The sequence below is a fragment of the Salvelinus namaycush genome, chromosome 30 (assembly GCF_016432855.1).
Source record: "Salvelinus namaycush isolate Seneca chromosome 30, SaNama_1.0, whole genome shotgun sequence".
NCBI lineage: Eukaryota > Metazoa > Chordata > Actinopteri > Salmoniformes > Salmonidae > Salvelinus > Salvelinus namaycush.
Window position 1 is genome coordinate 7,531,170 of NC_052336.1, and position 18,254 is coordinate 7,549,423.

Genomic DNA, 18,254 nt, shown 5'->3' on the forward strand with positions numbered 1-18,254 from the left:
GAACACTACATCACACACTAGAAATAGAACACTACATTAAACACGAGAAATACAACACTACATTACACACTAGAAATACAACACTACATTACACACTAGAAATAGAACACTACATTACACATTACAAATAGAACACTACATTACACACTAGAAATAGAACACTACATTACACACTAGAAATAGAACACTACATTACACACAGTAGAAATAAAACACTACATTACACACTAGAAATAGAACACTACATTACACACAGTAGAAATAGAACACTACATTACACACAGTAGAAATAGAACACTACATTACACACTAGAAATAGAACACTACATTACACACTAGAAATAGAACACTACATTACACATTACAAATAGAACACTACATTAAACACTAGAAATACAACACTACATTACACACTAGAAATACAACACTACATTACACACTAGAAATAGAACACTACATTACACACAGTAGAAATAGAACACTACATTACACACTAGAAATAGAACACTACATTACACACTAGAATTAGAACACTACATTACACACTAGAAATAGAACACTACATTACACACTATAAATAGAACACTGCATTACACACTAGAAATACAACACTACATTACACACTAGAAATAGAACACTACATTACACACTAGAAATAGAACACTGCATTACACACTAGAAATAGAACACTGCAATCTACACACAATACCCCATAATGACAAAGTGAAAACTGGTTTTTAGAAATTGTTGCAAATAAAAAAAATACAAAAAAACAGAAATACCTTATTTATTCAGACCCTATGCTACGAGACTCGAAATTGAGCTCAGGTGCATTCTGTTTCCATTGATCATCCTTGAGATGTGTTTACAACTTGATTGGAGTCCACCTGTGGTAATTTCAATTGATTGATTGATTGGACATGATTTGGAAAGGCACACACCTGTCTATATAAGGTCCCTCAGTTGACAGTGTATGTCAGAGTAAAAACCAAGCCATGAGGTCGAAAGAATTGTCCGTAGAGCTCCGAGACAGGATTGTGTCGAGGCACAGATCTGGGGAAGGGTACAAAGCATTTCTGCAGCATTGAAGGTCCCCAAGAACAGTGGCCTCCATCATTCTTAAATGAAAAAAGTTTGGAACCACCAAGACTTTTCCTAGAGCTGGACGTCCAGCCAAACTGAGTAATCGGGGGAGAAAGGCCTTGGTCAGGGAGGTGACTCCAGAGTTCCTCTGTGGAGATGGGAGAACCTTCCAGAAGGACAAGCAGCTATGTAGCACTCCACCAATCAGGTTTTTTTGGTAGAGTGGCCAGATGGAAGCCACTCCTCAGTAAAAGGCACATGACAGCCCACTTAGAGTTTGCCAAAAGCCACCTAAAGGACTCTCAGACCATGAGAAACAAGATTCTCTGGTCTGATGAAACCAAGATTGAACTCTTTGGCCTGAATGCCAACGTCACATCTGGAGGAAACCTGGCACCATCCCTACGGTGAAGCTTGGTGGTGGCAGCATCATTCTGTGGGGATGTTTTTCAGCGGCAGGGACTGGGAGAATAGTCAGGATCGGGGCAAAGGTGAACGGAGCAAAGTACAGAGAGATCCTTGATGAAAACCTGCTCCAGAGCTCTCAGGACCTCAGACTGGGGCGAAGGTTCACCTTCCAACAGGACAACAACCCTAAGCACACAGCCAAGACAACGCAGGAGTGGCTTCGGGACAAGTCTCTGAATGTACTTGAGTGACCCAGCCAGAGCCTGGACTTAAACCTGATCGAACATCGCTGGAGAGACCTGAAAATAGCTGTGCAGCAACGTTCCCCATCCAACCTGACAGAGCTAGAGAGGATCTGCAGAGAAGAATGGGAGAAACTCACCAAATATAGGTGTGCCAAGCTTGTAGCGTCATACACAAGAAGACTCAAGGCTGTAATCGGTGCCAAAGGTGATTCAACAAAGTACTGAGTAAAGGGTCAGAATACTTAGTACCAGTCAAAAGTTTGGACACAGTTACTCATTCAAGGGGTTTTCTTTATTTTTACTATTTTCTACATTGTAGAATAATAGTGAAGACATCAAAACTATGAAATAACATGAAATCAGTAAATCAAAATATATTTTATATTTGAGATTCTTCAAAGTAGCCACCCGTTGCCTTCATGACAGTATTGGCCAACTGGAAAGTGTCTTCACGGACATTTTCAAACTGAGTCTGTAATACCAACATGTTTCAAGCAGACCACCATAGTCCCTGTGCCCAAGAACACTAAAGTAACCTGCCTAAATGACTACTGACCCGACCCGTCTGTAAATGACTACCGACCCGTCTGTAGCCATGAAGTGCTTTGAAAGGCTGGTCATGGCTCACATCAACACCAGTATCCCAGAAACCCTAGACCCACTCTAATTTGTATACCACCCCAACAGATCCACAGATGACGCAATCTCTATTGCACTCAACACTGCCCTTTCCCACCTAGACAAAAGGAACACCTATGTGAGAATGCTATTCATTGACTACAGTTCAACACCATAGTGCCCTCAAAGCTCATCACTAAGATAAGGACCCTGGGACTAAACACCTCCCTCTGCAACTGGATCCTGGACTTCCTGACAGGCCGCCCCAAGGTGGTAAGGGTAGGTAACAACACATCTGCCACACTTATCCTCAACACAGGGGCCCCTCAGGGGTGCATGCTCAGTCCCCTCCTGTACTCCCTGTTCACTCATGACTGCATGGCCAGGCACGACTCCAACACCATCATCAAGTTTGCCGATGACACAACAGTGGTAGGCCTGATCACCGACAACGATGAGACAGTCTATAGGGAGGTCAGAGACCTGGTCGTGTGGTGCCAGGACAACAACCTCTCCCTCAACGTGATCAAGACAAAGGAGATGATTGTGGACTACAGAAAAAGGAGGACCCAAGCACGCCCCCATTCTCATCAACGGGGCTGTAGTGGAACAGGTTGAGAGCTTCAAGTTCCTTGGTGTCCACATCACCAACAAACTATCATGGACCAAACACACTAAGACAGTCGTGAAGAGGGCATGACAAAGCCTATTCCCCCTCAGGAGACTGAAAAGATTTGGCATGGGTCCTCAGATCCTCAAAAGGTTCTACAGCTGCAACATCGAGAGCATCCTGACTGGTTGCATCACTGCCTGGTATGGCAACTGCTCGGCCTCCAACCACAAGGCACTACAGAGCGTAGTGCGTACGGCCCAGTACATCACTGGGGCCAAGCTTCCTGCCATCCAGGACCTCTATATCAGGCGGTGTCAGAGGAAGGCCCTAAAAATGGTCAAAGACTCCAGCCAGCCTAGTCATAGACTGTTCTCTGTGCTACCGCACAGCAAGCGGTACCGGAGCGCCAAGTCGAGGTCCAAAAGGCTTCTTAACAGCTTCTACCCCCAAGCCATAAGACTCCTGACCAGCTAATCAAAGGGCTACCCAGACCCCTCTTTTACACTGCTGCTACTGTCTGTTTATAATCTATGTATAGTCACTAACTCTACCTACATGTACATATTACCTCAATTACCTCAACTAACCGGTGCCCCCGCAATTTGACTTATTTTACTGCTGCTGTTTAATTATTTGTTACTTTTATTTTCTATTTTTTTCCTTAACACTCCCCCCCTTAACTTCTTAAAGCATTGTTGGTTAAGGGCTTGTAAGTAAGCATTTCACTGTAAGGTCTACTACACCTGTTGTATTCAGCGCATGTGACAAATTAGTAAAAATAAAGAAAAACCCCAGAATCCTGAAAAACCCTGTGTCAAAAATTTGGACTGGTACTGTATGTAAATGTAATATTATTATTTTTTTAAATAAATGAGCAAAAATGTATAAAACCTGTTTTTGCTACGTCATTATGGAGCATTGTGTGTAGATTGATGAGGGGAAAAAACTATTTAATCAATTTTAGAATCAGGCTGTAACCTAACAAAATGTGGAAAAAGTCAAGGGGTCTGAATACTTTCCAAAGGCACTGTATATACTATATTGTGGGCTGTAAGACATACACAGTTCTAGAGATAAACACACAATTCTAGAAATAGAACTATATTATTAGGAAGTTAGTAGCTGCCATTGTGCCGTTGAGCAGGCCGCTTGCTGCTATATGGGAAGGGCCCGTAAGTAAGCATTTCACTGTTAGTCTGTACCTGTTGTTTACATCTGACAAGAAACATTTGATTATATTAGAATATAACCCCTACACAACTCCAGGTTGACCTTGTGCTCATCCCACAATTGCCATTTTTGTTCCTGTCTTGTCTGCCTATTGTCTGAACCATGGGTCTGAGGGGTATACTACAAAGCAGGTTCAAAAAGTTAGCCAGCTAACTTTGATAAATAACTATTGGTTTTCTGGTTAATCATTTGTTTTACTTATGATCGGCCTTTGTGTTTTTGGTTGTTGAGTAAATTAGAGTAGGAGACCATGCCCATTTACAAAACTAACATGAATATTTCTAAATATTTAGGTAAGTTAGCTGGGTAACTCATTGATCCTAGGTTGATATGTAGTATATTTGTTATATGCTAGCCATGTGACTATTTTGATCAGTAGCCTTAGGAATGCAGGATGCGCTGCTCCCAACCCCCAGGACACCACGGAAACACATAACAACATACAGACACTTCCGAGGAGCACAAGGTCAACCACAATGCAGCACCCCTGGAGCTATGTGGGGGTTATGCTGGAGCGAGTGCCTTGCTCTTGGGCACAACGGGAGTGGATGGTACCCACAAACTTCCTATACTACTGTACACTGTTCCGTACTGTACTAGCCACATGCTTAAAATAGAGACTGAGAAATAGGCTTTAGTGTTACAGTGCTGATAGTGATCCACCTAACCCTAAGCCCTATACAGTCCATGTATGGCTTTTCAGTGGTTTATCAAATTCTCAAAGTAATATCCTAAATACATTGCTGAAGGCCATGTATATTGAATTATAACTAAGTCAACACCTTGCCATTATTTAAAATCAGTCAATCTCATATTGTACATGCTTACAGACCTGATATGCTTTAAATATAAAAAAATAGCTGACCAACTGTTTCCAACACAACTGCATGACATCATCATAACAAATGTATAATATAGTTCTTACCTAATGAGGGAAGTTGGTTTGTCTGTCAGACGGTATGCTATCCTGAGGAGACAGTGTTGTCCAGCGTTAGTTAGTTAGAGGACTGGAGGCCAGGGACAGAGGGGGAACACTAAGCTACTTACCAAGGGCTTTGACCACGCCACAGTATTACCCTCAGGTACAGACCAGGGCCACATCCCAAATGGCACCATATCCCCTTTAAAGTGCACTTCTTATGTCCAGAACCCGATGGCCTGGTCAAAAGTAGTGCACTAGAAAGAGAATAAAGTTCCATTTGGGATGAAGCCCAAAGTATTAGGACTGGATAGAAGCTGTCTCTAATCACTGGTCCAAGGTCAGATTGTTTCACATCCACTAATGGTAAATGTTATTGTTGGTGGTAAGGGCTGTATTACTTGTTCAGGCTATAGGTCAGCTAGCCACTGAACGGTCTGAGGGCAGAAATAGTTCACGTATTTAATATGAACTTAAAGCTCAAATTCCATGGCATAATGCTTATAATAATACAATAATATAATAACTGCTATTATTTTCATAACCCATTCATGACCACAGCTTGCTTTTGGCTTTGGACAAAAAAACAAACAAATATTTTCAGTGCTGAATTCCTTTATTTGTCTTTTACAGGGTTTGACAATTTAAACGTATTCCAAGTTTCTTAATGGTGAACACATTCACTAAGTACAGCTACCAGGAATTATACACACAGTCCAGTTCTCCTGATGTACACACGGGAGGAGAGAGGACAAAGAAGTGAATAGAAGCGAGGAGATGGAGGAGAAGAGCAGAGTTTCAGCATCTCTACCACAGGTGGACTGTATGAAGTCTTCAGATCATTAGGTCAATGAGATGTGTTGGTTAGTGATGATGTCGTGACTTCATGTGATACTTTAGCATTGACCTCAATTGTCAAAACCATAAAAAGGGAGATTTTAAGTATCTATTTTAAGAACCATCTGGAGATGTTAAAATGTACATCTCAAATGAGGTGAAGACCGGTCGTACCACAGAGTGTCTACATGAACAAGCCTGTCTGAGGCACACGGCATCTACAGAGTGGGACACTATAAGGGGAAGGGGAGAGCGGGACATCTACACTGCTTAAAGAAAGCTAATCATAGAAATGGACTAAGGGTACATACCAAATGGCACCCTATTCCCTATGGGCCCTGGTCAAAAGCTGTGCACTATCTAGTGAATATGGTAACATTTGGGATAGTCACTAAGACTATAGCCTTCTACTGTTTAAATGACTACAGCTAGATGACCTCTCTGGAGGAACATAGACCACATGATGATCAAAGAAATTAGAATCATATCAGATAGGTTAAGGGCAGACAGAGCTAACTTTATCAGCGTTTATTAAACTTGTTCAGTAAATATTTCAAAAAGTGCAACTAGACAGAAAGCAAAACAATCCTTCCATCCCAGCCTCTGAAATAAGATCTAAGGACAACTTGTCAAAACATTCAATAATAATAATGCTACTTTTTAAAACAGTAGTTGTGTAACAGACAGACAAAGACAGGAGATGATAGTGTTTTTAAAATCATATGTAAGGCTTTGTCCCAAACATGAGTAACAATGAAGTCATCCTATATGTATGATCAATAACAGCTCTAAAACATTCACAAGGGTAAAACCTGCAGTATTGCCAGTATCATTTTCCAGTATCGTCCAAGATGCAGATTTACATTTTAGATCTGGTATCACTACACACATGTTGAACAACCTAAAACGTATTCCTAAAAATCCTTCATTAAAATGCAACGCTGCAAAAATGTAACAAAAAGGCCATTTTTAATTTTTATACAATACACTCATGGTGGTCCCAATAATAAATATATGATTATTAATTAAATTGCATCACAAAACAAGTTTAAACATGAATTTGACTCCTACATCAATGATAGTAATAATAATAATATGTTTTTCTGAGTCGCGTGTCTCTATAGGCCAGGTAACAAAGTTCAAAGGGTCAGGGTTGGTAGGCAAATAAAGGTCACGGTAAATAATAAGATTCACGGTAGAATAAGGTTGAAGGTTAAACAATAAGGTTGATGGTTAAATAAAGTTGGTGGTTGATGAGCAGTTAGGGTATGGGTGAACACTGATGGCACAAGTAAGGAAGAGAGGCAACGATGATGATAAATGTAGTTCTATCCTTTCTGTCCCTCAGCGGTTGACCAGTCAGAGAGGTTAGAAGGGCCTTAGTAGTAGTGAATAGAATGTTTGTAGATCTTCTTTGATTCTATAGAACATCTGGCAGAATGTCTGGTTCTATAGAAGCCACAGTCATGTGACCTAGTGTCCAATGTCGCCCTCTACTGGTCACTTTCTGGTGCTGAGCAACAACATGGCTGCTTTCTCTAAAAGTAGAGCCATGAAAACAGATTTGGCTGATGTTGGGACACAGTGAAGAGGTGGTTGGGGAGACAGTGAAGGAGTTGTTAGAGTAGGTTAGTAGGGAATGAAAGACGGGGGTACGAGTTAGAGTAGGTTAGAGTAGAGACTGTAGCCAGGGCATGTAATAGTTTGTCTACAAAGAAGTGATTTAGTTTCTGGAGTAAAGCTGGCATGACAGCATTATCATACAGGCTGTAGGGAAAAACATTCAAGACATGGTTGCTATTGAGTCTAAATGTGATGGATTATGAGAGCAACTACAGTAAAACAGACTGGCTCAGTGGTAACCAGGTTTAGTAACACGCACAACCTCCTTTCCAAGGCTATAATACTGAAAGGAATACCTACAGATCTTGTCCATCATAACATACAGAGAGTGGAGCAGACAGAGGGGTGGGGTGAGGACATGTAGATATTTAGAAGTGAAGATATGTAGTAGTTGGTACTGCAGGAGTTCCAACTGTTGTCCGCAGCCCCATTTTGATATATAAAAAAAAAAGATCACGACTCCAACGCTAATGTAAACTTATTGTTTTAGCTGATTTAGTTCCTGGTCTTGTCCACTCTGTTCTAATGAGGCCTGTGGCCATTGTGGAGGGAAACAGAAGACACATACGTGTTCCTGAGAGTCTTATCTTTCAGTGATGGGGTCATAATATTTTGTATCTTGAACCATTTAAAAGATAGAGCCACATTTGTAGGAAGAAAACAGAAACCGCTCTGTTTATTACAACTGTATCTAGAGGCTACCGAAGGTTACCGACGTAACCCTGGTTCTATGAACAAAGCGCGGTTTTATTGTATTTTTGTTCAACCCCATTTTTTAAAAATCAGGCGCCCCCACATGTGGCCGCGACCAATAGTTTTGGGAAACGCTGTGGTAGTGGATATGTAGGATCCAGTGTGCTTCTGTTTTTAACAACAGTCACTAGTGTGTGTGTGTGTGTGTGTGTGTGTGTGTGTGTGTGTGTGTGTGTGTGTGTGTGTGTGTGTGTGTGTGTGTGTGTGTGTGTGTGTGTGTGTGTGTGTGTGTGAGTTAGTGAGTCCTCTGTAGGGGTTTTGGAACCAAAGTACTTAGTTAAAGTGGAGAAGCAAGTACAGTAGCTGAAGCCGTCTAAACCTGATAGTTTTATACCCATACCTATCTAAACTACTCGTCCAGTCTAGCCCTCTATTGCAAGTCTAATCCTCTATCTATTTCAACCTCTGTTCCAGTCTAATCCTCTATTTCAACCTCTGTTCCAGTCTAATCCTCTATTTCAACCTCTGTTCCAGTCTAATCCTCTATTTTAACCTCTGTTCCAGTCTAATCCTCTATTTCAACCTCTGTTCCAGTCTAATCCTCTATTTCAACCTCTGTTCCAGTCTAATCCTCTATTTCAACCTCTGTTCCAGTCTAATCCTCTATTTCAACCTCTGTTCCAGTCTAATCCTCTATTTCAACCTCTGTTCCAGTCTAATCCTCTATTTCAACCTCTGTTCCAGTCTAATCCTCTATTTCAACCTCTGTTCCAGTCTAATCCTCTATTTCAACCTCTGTTCCAGTCTAATCCTCTATTTCAACCTCTGTTCCAGTCTAATCCTCTATTTCAACCTCTGTTCCAGTCTAATCCTCTATTTCAACCTCTGTTCCAGTCTAATCCTCTATTTCAACCTCTGTTCCAGTCTAATCCTCTATTTCAACCTCTGTTCCAGTCTAATCCTCTATTTCAACCTCTGGTGCAGCGGTGCTAAAGTGCAGATCTACTAGAGAAGCAGGTTACACAGGACAAAGCTACGGCAGAGAGATCTTAAAGCACAATACATCATGAGCTAAACAAATAAAAAGCTACATTAAATAGTGCTAATTAAATGAGACTAGATAGATCATCTGCTATAGACATAATTCTAATACTACAGGACTCTAGTGGTCTTTCCATGGCCATACTTCTCTCCGGTCTGGAAAGCTGGAGAGATAAGCCTACATGTCGATGGTATCCATGTTTTCTGTCTGCAAAGAAAAACGTATTCTAGGAAAGGGAGTGAGATAAATGCAATAAATAAAACACCCTAGCGTGATATATATATATATTAATATTTATATGTATTTATATATGTATAAAATTATGGTACAGACAATGGGTACTGCACTTGGCTTGACTGTGTTCAGTGGGTGAGTAGATAACAATGTACTCAAAACTGATGCTAGCTAGATAACTGTAGAAGCGCTAGCATCCTATCATAACACAACAGATGCTAGCTGAGCTTAGCTGAAGGAGCTAGCTAGCTGTGATGCTAGCCCTGGACAGCTAGCTTAAGTGTACCGTAAAACATTCCTATGGGAGAACCGGACTGCTAGAAAACACTACACTATTGAGAAGAGAACAAAGAGGAGAAAAGAGGACTGGGGGAACACGGTACTCGGTCTTAAATGGGGTTGTAGGTGGGGAGTGTAGCTTAGTAAAAGGGGGTAAGATAGGAGAAAAGGTGGCCTGTAGCGGTGCATTCTCTTAGAGTTGAGCATTTGTACACGCGGAGGAGGATGGGCTTTCAACTACTGACATAAAGACTACCGTAGGGTGGAAGCTGAGCGTGTGTATGTGTGTGTGTGTACTGTATGTAAGTGTTTGGATGTGTTAGGAAGAGAATGGTTTGTGTATGCATGTGATTGCATGCCTATGTATAGCCTATCTATTAGTCGTGTATGTGTTAGACGCGGGTAAGGAAGGCTAGGTTGAGGGAGCCTGGTATTTGGATAGTCTCCAGGGCCAGAGAGGAGGGGTTGAAAGGGAAGGTGACTGGGTAGATGATCTTAGTGTCCATCAACAGCTGAGGAGTCTCACAGCGGTCCCGCAAACGAGTCTGACAGACAGAGACAGAGAGAGAGAGAGAGAGACAGAGAGACAGAGAGAGAGAGACAGAGAGAGAGACAGAGAGAGAGAGAGAGATGGCGATACAGAGAGGGAGAAACAAAGAGGGAGCGAAGGAGAGGGAGAGAGAAAATATATACATTAGTTACAGTTACTTATATGCAGAGACTGACAGACAGACACAGACAGGCAAACAGACTGACTGACAGACAGACACAGACAGACAGACAGGTCATACCTGTATGGTTCGTATGAAGGTAACAGACACCCTCTCTTCAAACTCGTTGACTGGAGTGTACAGGTTCAACACCTTTACAATCTGGGAACACAGAAACACAGAGACAAACTTCATTAGTTGAACCTTGAACTATTATCTCAACTGATGCCCTGTCCCATTCTCCGCAGTGATTGGGCTTGACTGGTAAATTGAGTACCTGAGGGCTGGGATTGGTTAGTTCAGTACCTGAGTGGTAGAGAGGGCTGTGATTGGTTAGTTCAGTACCTGAGGGGTAGAGAGGGCTGTGATTGGTTAGTTCAGTACCTGAACAGGAGCACGGAGAGGCCGACGGAGGGACGCACCGCTGATCGGGGGACGCAGATACGCAGCAGCGGAAGGACATGGAAACTTGGACATAGAGGCATCCACCGAGAGCGAATTCCCTACAGACAGTGACTCCAGCTACCATGGCACACAGTCCGTTTTTTTAGCCCGGAAGCAACAGAGGGCTCCACGAAAGAAAAGAAACGATGCAGGAGAGTCAAGCGGTCGAAGAGACCAGGAACACAGGCCGTGGACACGGAGCTACAGCAGGACGCGGTAATTAACCTCTCCAAAAAATACCTTACTGACGCTCAAGTCTCAGTCTTATCTAAGGGCCTCTCTTTTGTACCTACATGTACAGATAAACCATTCGATATGAAAGTAGATCTGTTTAAATTTTTTCGCAAGATTAAACTTAAGCATGTGTTTTCGCAAAACACTGATTCGGGCCTAATAACACATCAAAGAACTGGTACCATTTTAAGCCCAAAAGCAAATTCTGTCCCATGGTTAACAACTCCTCGATTAATACCTATTGTAGGTTAGTCAAACAAGAAGCCATGTCAGTATATACGAGACAAACAAACCACATTCAGAAGAACCTCACTAGAACAGAAGAACAGGCACTCAATGAATTAATGAAAGATTCATCTTTGGTTTTAAAACCTGCAGATAAGGGGGTGCTGTGGTTGTTTTAGACTATGAAAAATATAAATTAGAAATTCAGAGACAACTCAGCAATGAACGTTTCTATAGAAAACTGAGTGTTGATCCCACACAGGTGTTCCAAAGGGATATATGCTCTAATCTGGGGCCCTATTAAACAACCTCATCTCAAAACCTGAATATGAATATCTTTGTTGTAAATGTGCCATACGTCCATGCTTATACAATTTACCGAAATGACACAAACCTAAAACACAACAAGGCAACTATCCAGACAGACCAGTGGTTGCAGGAATAGGCTCAATGCTAGAGCCATTGTCGAACTTTGTAGACTCTTTTTATTAAATCTCATGTGCATTCATTGCCATCATATGTAAAAGACTCTATAGACTTCATAAACAGGATCTCACCAATAACGGGTTTAACAGAAGACTGTATTTTGGTCACATTAGATGTCGAGAGTCTATATACCAGCATTCCCCATGTGGGGGGGCTGGCAGCACTAGCACACTATCTGGGAGACAGAGATACTAATGAATATCCACCAACAAACTTCATTCTAGAGTTGGCTGAATATGTTTTGACGTATAACTATTTCAGGTTTGATGATGAATACTACCTCCAAACGAATGGAACATCGATGGGCTCTACATTCGCTCCGAGCTATGCTAACCTCTATATGGGTCTTTTTGAAGAACGTTTTGTTAATAATGAAAACGAGAATCCATTTTTGAATAAAGTCCTGAAGTGGTATCGATATATTGACGACATGTTTTGTATATGGGAAGGAACTGAACAAGAGCTGTCAGATTTTATGGCACTACTCAATGACATTGACCCCAATCTCAAATTCACTATTGAACGTGACACTCAACGTGTTCATTACCTCGATATGTGGATTGAGAAATCAAATGGAACCCTGTTTACAACTCTGTATAGAAAAGAAACGGACAGAAATACTCTATTACAGGGGGACAGCTTCCACCCTGAGCCATTAAAAAGTCGACTTCCAAGAAGCCAGTTTTTCAGACTGCGCCGTATCTGCCACTCCACAGAGGATTATCTAGAAAAAGCAGCGGAGATGCGCATGAGGTTTCTAAGAAGAGCCTATTCGTCACAATATGTGGATGAAGCTCATCATTTGGCATTGGAAAAAACACGAGATGAACTGCTACAAAAAAGACCCGCTAAAGAACCCTCCGGAATGTTCACAACTACATATACTTTGAATTCGCCAAAAGTGGGAGGTGTGGTCAAGAAACACTGGCATATTTTATCATCGGACCCAGTTTTGCCGGCTGAATTTAAATATCCACCACTTATTGTGTATAGGAGAGGTCGTAATTTACGCGATAAATTGGTTCACGCCAACTGCAAGCCACAAAAGAAAATCAGCCAAGCTCTTTTACGCCCTCTACCAAATGGTAGCTATAAATGCAGAAGATGCGCACAGTGCAACAATAGGATGACGTGTGAATATTTCTGCCACCCACACACAGGAAAACGGTTCCAAATAAATGACATTATTATGTGTTCCACCACCCATGTTATTTACATTATTAAATGTCCATGTGGGCTGTGCTATGCCGGTAAAACCTCCCGCTCTCTCAAACAGAGAATTAGTGAACATAAAAGTTCAATCAGGAGAAACGTCAGGGATTATCCAGTCGCTGTACATTTCAATGATCTGAAGCATGACATTTCTACCTTTTAGATTTTGTGGCATAGAGAAAGTTAAGATATCAGACAGGGGAGGGGATATTAATAATACTCTGAGTAAAAGAGAATGTTTTTGGATTTTCACCCTCCAGACATTTCCTAAAGGACTTAATGATGAAATGCCTATGTATGTTATGTTGTGAATTTGAACATGAAATATGTGTCTATTGTAGATTACTCTGATGTTTTTCGTACGATGTACCCAATGACTAATGTAAACTTGCTATGTCCTCATTGAGGTTTTACAGAAGTGTTCAATACGCCTTATTTATACACCTTTGTAATATTTATGAAATGCATATTGTTATATTTGGTAGCACTTATTTGTTTTTCCTTTGCCTCCAACCCCCTTCGATGTGTAGAACGGATGTGGGTGGGGCCAGGTCTACATAAGGGTGCAGATTTTAAAAAATCACAAAAGCTCTGATGAAGGCCGTGAGGCCGATACGTAAAGCTTATTAAATATCGGTGATACTATCAAGAGCAGTGTGCGGTTTCCTTTTTCCTTCATCTAGTACCTGAGTGGTAGAAAGGGCTCTAATTGGTTAGTTTAGTACATGAGCAGAATAGTGAGCTGTGATTGGTTACCTGAGATGTGGACAGGCTGTTGCACATGGAGCAGATGGCCTCGGCGTCTTCGTCCGTCTTCTTCTTGACTTGCAGCAGCTGAGCAGCCTGAATCAGAGGCTCCAGAGTCTCCTTGGCTCCACACAGCATCAGAGACTTGTCACGCAGCCACTCCTCCAGCTGACTCACGTTATACCTGGTACACCACATTATATACGTTACACACACACACTCTATAAAACACATTAGACACAGTCTGTCTATACATACTAAGACATGACAGCCTCTCTGAACCCACCTGATCTGCATGCCTTTGCTCCAGGAGCACATGTCTTTACGCAGCAGCAGATTGTTGAGAGTCACAGCTCCAATGATGTAGAACTGCTGCTTCACAACCTGGGGTCAGAACACAACCAGGGGTCAGGGTCAGAACACAACCAGGGGTCAGAACACAACCAGGGGTCAGAACACAACCAGGGGTCAGGGTCAGAACACAACCAGGGGTCAGGGTCAGAACACAACCAGGAGTCAGAACACAACCTGGGATCAGGGTCAGAACACAACCAGGGGTCAGAACACAACCATGGGTCAGAACACAACCAGGGGTCAGAACACAACCAGGGGTCAGAACACAACCAGGGGTCAGGATCAGAACACAACCAAGGGTCAGAACACAACCAGGGGTCAGGGTCAGAACACAACCAGGGGTCAGGGTCAGAACACAACCAGGGGTCAGAACACAACCAGGGGTCAGGGTCAGAACACAACCAGGGGTCAGGGTCAGAACACAACCAGGGGTCAGGGTCAGAACACAACCAGGGGTCAGGGTCAGAACACAACCAGGGGTCAGAACACAACCAGGGGTCAGAACACAACCAGGGGTCAGAACACAACCAGGGGTCAGGGTCAGAACACAACCAGGGGTCAGAACACAACCAGGGGTCAGGGTCAGAACACAACCATGGGTCAGGGTCAGAACACAACCAGGGGTCAGACACACGGACCTGTTTGATGAGTTCAGGGTCGGTGCCGTGCTGACACATGGTGGAGTGGAAAGCGCTGAGCTGACGTAAGATGGATTCCAGCGTGTAGGTTCCCTCGTCAGCGATGCTCGATGTCCGTTTACGCAGACCGGTCGGCTTAACCCCCGACACACCCTGGATGGTCTCATGCTCCAACATACCAGAGACTGGGACACACACACACACACACACACACACACACACACACACACACACACACACACACACACACACACACACACACACAGTACACGTTAGTGGTTGGATGTTCACCCACCCACACACCACACAGTGGCGCAGCGGTCTAAGGCCCTGCATCTCAGTGCAAGAGGCTTCACTACATTCCCTGGGTCGAATCCAGGCTGTATCACATCCGGTCGTGATTGGTAGTCCCACAGGGCGGCGAACAATTGGCCCAGCGTCATCCGGGTTTAGCCGTCATTGTAAATAAGAATTTGTTCTTAACTGGCTTGCCTAGTTAAATAAAGGTTACATTCAATTCAATAAAAACACACACACACACACACAGCGTGGTGGACTCACCAATCATGGGCTGTAGGATGTTCTCCATGCATTTGATGAGCTGCTGGTAGATCTGAATGGCCAGGTCACTGAGGACCTGACGGTACTCAGCCAGGTCAAAGTTAGACAGGCAGTGATCATTCTGCTTAGGAGTGTTGTGCTTCATAAACGACTGCAGGAACAGAGAGGAGGAGGAAGAGAGAGAAACAGATACAAACACACAAGTTGGAGCATCGCAAGAATAAAGTGTTTCTGTGTTTTGGGGTGTACCTCACCGCCGCTGTACCGTTTCAGACTGTCTGTGTGTGTGTGTGTGTCGGTCTGTAAGCATTTGTTTGAGTATTTGTGTGTGTGTGTGTGTGTGTGTGTGTGTGTGTGCGCTGGGTCCGGTCTCACCTCATCACCGCTGTACTGTTTGAGACAGTGTAGGAAGCGGCAGGTGTTGGACAGCCAGAAGGAGACCGTCTCAAAGTCATCCCCCCGTTTCTGACAAAGATAAAATTACAATATAGTTAGTGTAATTACAGTGTTACTACACAAGTATAGGAGCAACTTAATGTAGTTTTACTGACATCATAGGGTGTGCGCCCCAAATGACATCCTTCCTATACCATATATAGAGCACTACTTTAAACCAGAGCCCTACGCACCTTGAGTATCTTCTTGATGCTGTTGATGGTGGATGTGAGCAGCGTCCTGACCTTCTGGTCATCGTTGACATAGTCAGCATGCCTCAGACACATGAAGAGGATGTAGGCTGGCAGGCCTGGGATCAGATTTACCGCTACACCACGAGGCTTCAACTCTGTTCCAGATAATTGACTGTTACAATAGACTATTGGATTATCTATGTATATGCCTGTATCTATGTATAAACAGAAAAACTGCTCTCTAACACTCATAGAGAGGTAGAGAGAGAGGTAGAGAAAGAAAGGTAGAGGTAGAGAGAGAGGTGGTGAGAGAGAGAGAGGTGGTGAGAGAGAGAGCTGGTGAGAGAGAGAGCTGGTGAGAGAGAGAGCTGGTGAGAGAGAGAGAGAGAGAGCTGGTGAGAGAGAGAGAGAGCTGGTGAGAGAGAGAGAGAGAGAGCTGGTGAGAGAGAGAGCTGGTGAGAGAGAGAGCTGGTGAGAGAGAGAGAGAGAGCTGGTGAGAGAGAGAGAGCTGGTGAGAGAGAGAGAGAGAGGTGGTGAGAGAGAGAGAGAGAGGTGGTGAGAGAGCTGGTGAGAGAGAGAGAGAGCTGGTGAGAGAGAGAGAGGTGGTGAGAGAGAGAGAGAGAGGTGGTGAGAGAGAGGTGGTGAGAGAGAGAGAGAGGTGGTGAGAGAGAGAGAGAGAGGTGGTGAGAGAGAGAGAGAGAGGTGGTGAGAGAGAGAGAGAGGTGGTGAGAGAGAGAGAGAGGTGGTGAAAGAAAGAGAGAGGTGGTGTGAGAGAGAGAGGGGTGGTGAGAGAGAGAGGGGTGGTAAGAGAGAGAGAGAGAGGTGGTGAGAGAGAGGTGGTGAGAGAGAGAGAGAGAGAGAGAGAGAGAGAGAGAGAGGTGGTGAGAGAGAGGTGGTGAGAGAGAGAGAGAGAGAGAGAGGTGGAGAGAGAGAGAGAGAGAGAGAGGTGGTGAGAGAGAGGTGGTGAGAGAGAGAGAGAGAGAGAGGTGGAGAGAGAGAGGTGGTGAGAGAGAGAGAGAGAGGTTGTGAGAGAGAGAGAGGTGGTGAGAGAGAGAGGTGGTGAGAGAGAGAGAGAGAGAGAGGTGGTGAGAGAGAGAGAGGTGGTGAGAGAGAGAGAGGTGGTGAGAGAGAGAGAGAGAGAGAGAAGTGGTGAGAGAGAGAGAGGTGGTGAGAGAGAGAGAGAGAGGTGGTGTGAGAGAGAGAGAGAGAGAGAGGTGGTGAGAGAGAGAGAGAGAGGTGGTGAGAGAGAGAGAGAGAGAGAGGTGGTGAGAGAGAGAGGTGGTGAGAGAGAGAGGTGGTGAGAGAGAGAGAGGTGGTGAGAGAGTTAAAAGAGAGTGCAAGATTGAGAATGGTTAGAGGTCAGAGTGGAGGTTACATACCCAGTATGAGGTTCTTAACCAGTTTCAGCTCATCCTCCTTCTTGTACTCCAACATTCCCTGGAAGTCTTTCTCGCGACGAGGAATGTTCACCGGACGGACCGTCTCTTCAACCATCTGACCCGGAGATATAGTCTCAACATGGCCAGCTAGACACACACACACACATACAAACAAACACACACACACACGGTCAGATATACACAAATTCAGGTCCAACAGACACCCGTCTACACAGACGGTCAGGTGCGTCTCCTTCCTTACCTCCCATTTCTCCAATCTTCTTCGAGAACACCTTCAGCTGTTTCTTAAGCTTACGGATAGTTTTATCCTGCTTCTCCAGCTGTTCCATGAGGTCCTGAGAGAGAGAGATAGAGAAAGAGAGGTGAGGTTGGCAATAGTCCATCAGTTTATCAAAGCGAAGGGATCAGCGGTCAAACAGGAAGCTGACAATGATCAAAGTTCAGACAAAAACAGGCTCCCTTACCCAGTGGGTTGGAGAGAGAGAGGGGGTTGATTTAAAATAGGGGGTACTTATTTGGTCCTCTGTGGGGTTAGAGAGAGGGGGGGTGCTAATTTGGTCCTCTGTGGGGTTAGAGAGAGGGGGGGTGCTAATTTGAAACAAGGCCTGGCTGTATGTTAACAGAGAGAAGAGGTGCTGGGTTTAACACATTGACCTCCTGTGTGAGTTAGAGAGAAGAGGTGCTCTGCTGGATTTGTCTGTTGTGGGTTAACAGAGTTAGAGTAGAAATCTGACACACACCAAACTCTGTTAGTGGTCACACACGTGCAGAGAAACACACACAATGTCCT

The 18,254-nt window shown here is 43.7% G+C and overlaps 1 protein-coding gene across 1 annotated transcript in view; it reads right to left on the reverse strand.

The window, feature by feature from the left end:
* Positions 1–9,711: 9,711 nt before the first annotated feature.
* Positions 9,712–18,254, reverse strand: part of LOC120024699 (unconventional myosin-Va-like) — a gene marked incomplete at its 5' end in the record, with an annotated part of 39,950 nt that continues 31,407 nt past the window's right edge. Inside the window, 10 exons of the mRNA XM_038968951.1 lie at positions 9,712–10,369; positions 10,616–10,696; positions 13,892–14,066; positions 14,169–14,266; positions 14,875–15,059; positions 15,436–15,586; positions 15,811–15,900; positions 16,065–16,219; positions 17,444–17,590; positions 17,706–17,799. Of these exons, the coding sequence (XP_038824879.1) occupies positions 10,217–10,369; positions 10,616–10,696; positions 13,892–14,066; positions 14,169–14,266; positions 14,875–15,059; positions 15,436–15,586; positions 15,811–15,900; positions 16,065–16,219; positions 17,444–17,590; positions 17,706–17,799 (1,329 nt within the window). The remainder of the gene's footprint in view (positions 10,370–10,615; positions 10,697–13,891; positions 14,067–14,168; positions 14,267–14,874; positions 15,060–15,435; positions 15,587–15,810; positions 15,901–16,064; positions 16,220–17,443; positions 17,591–17,705; positions 17,800–18,254) is intronic.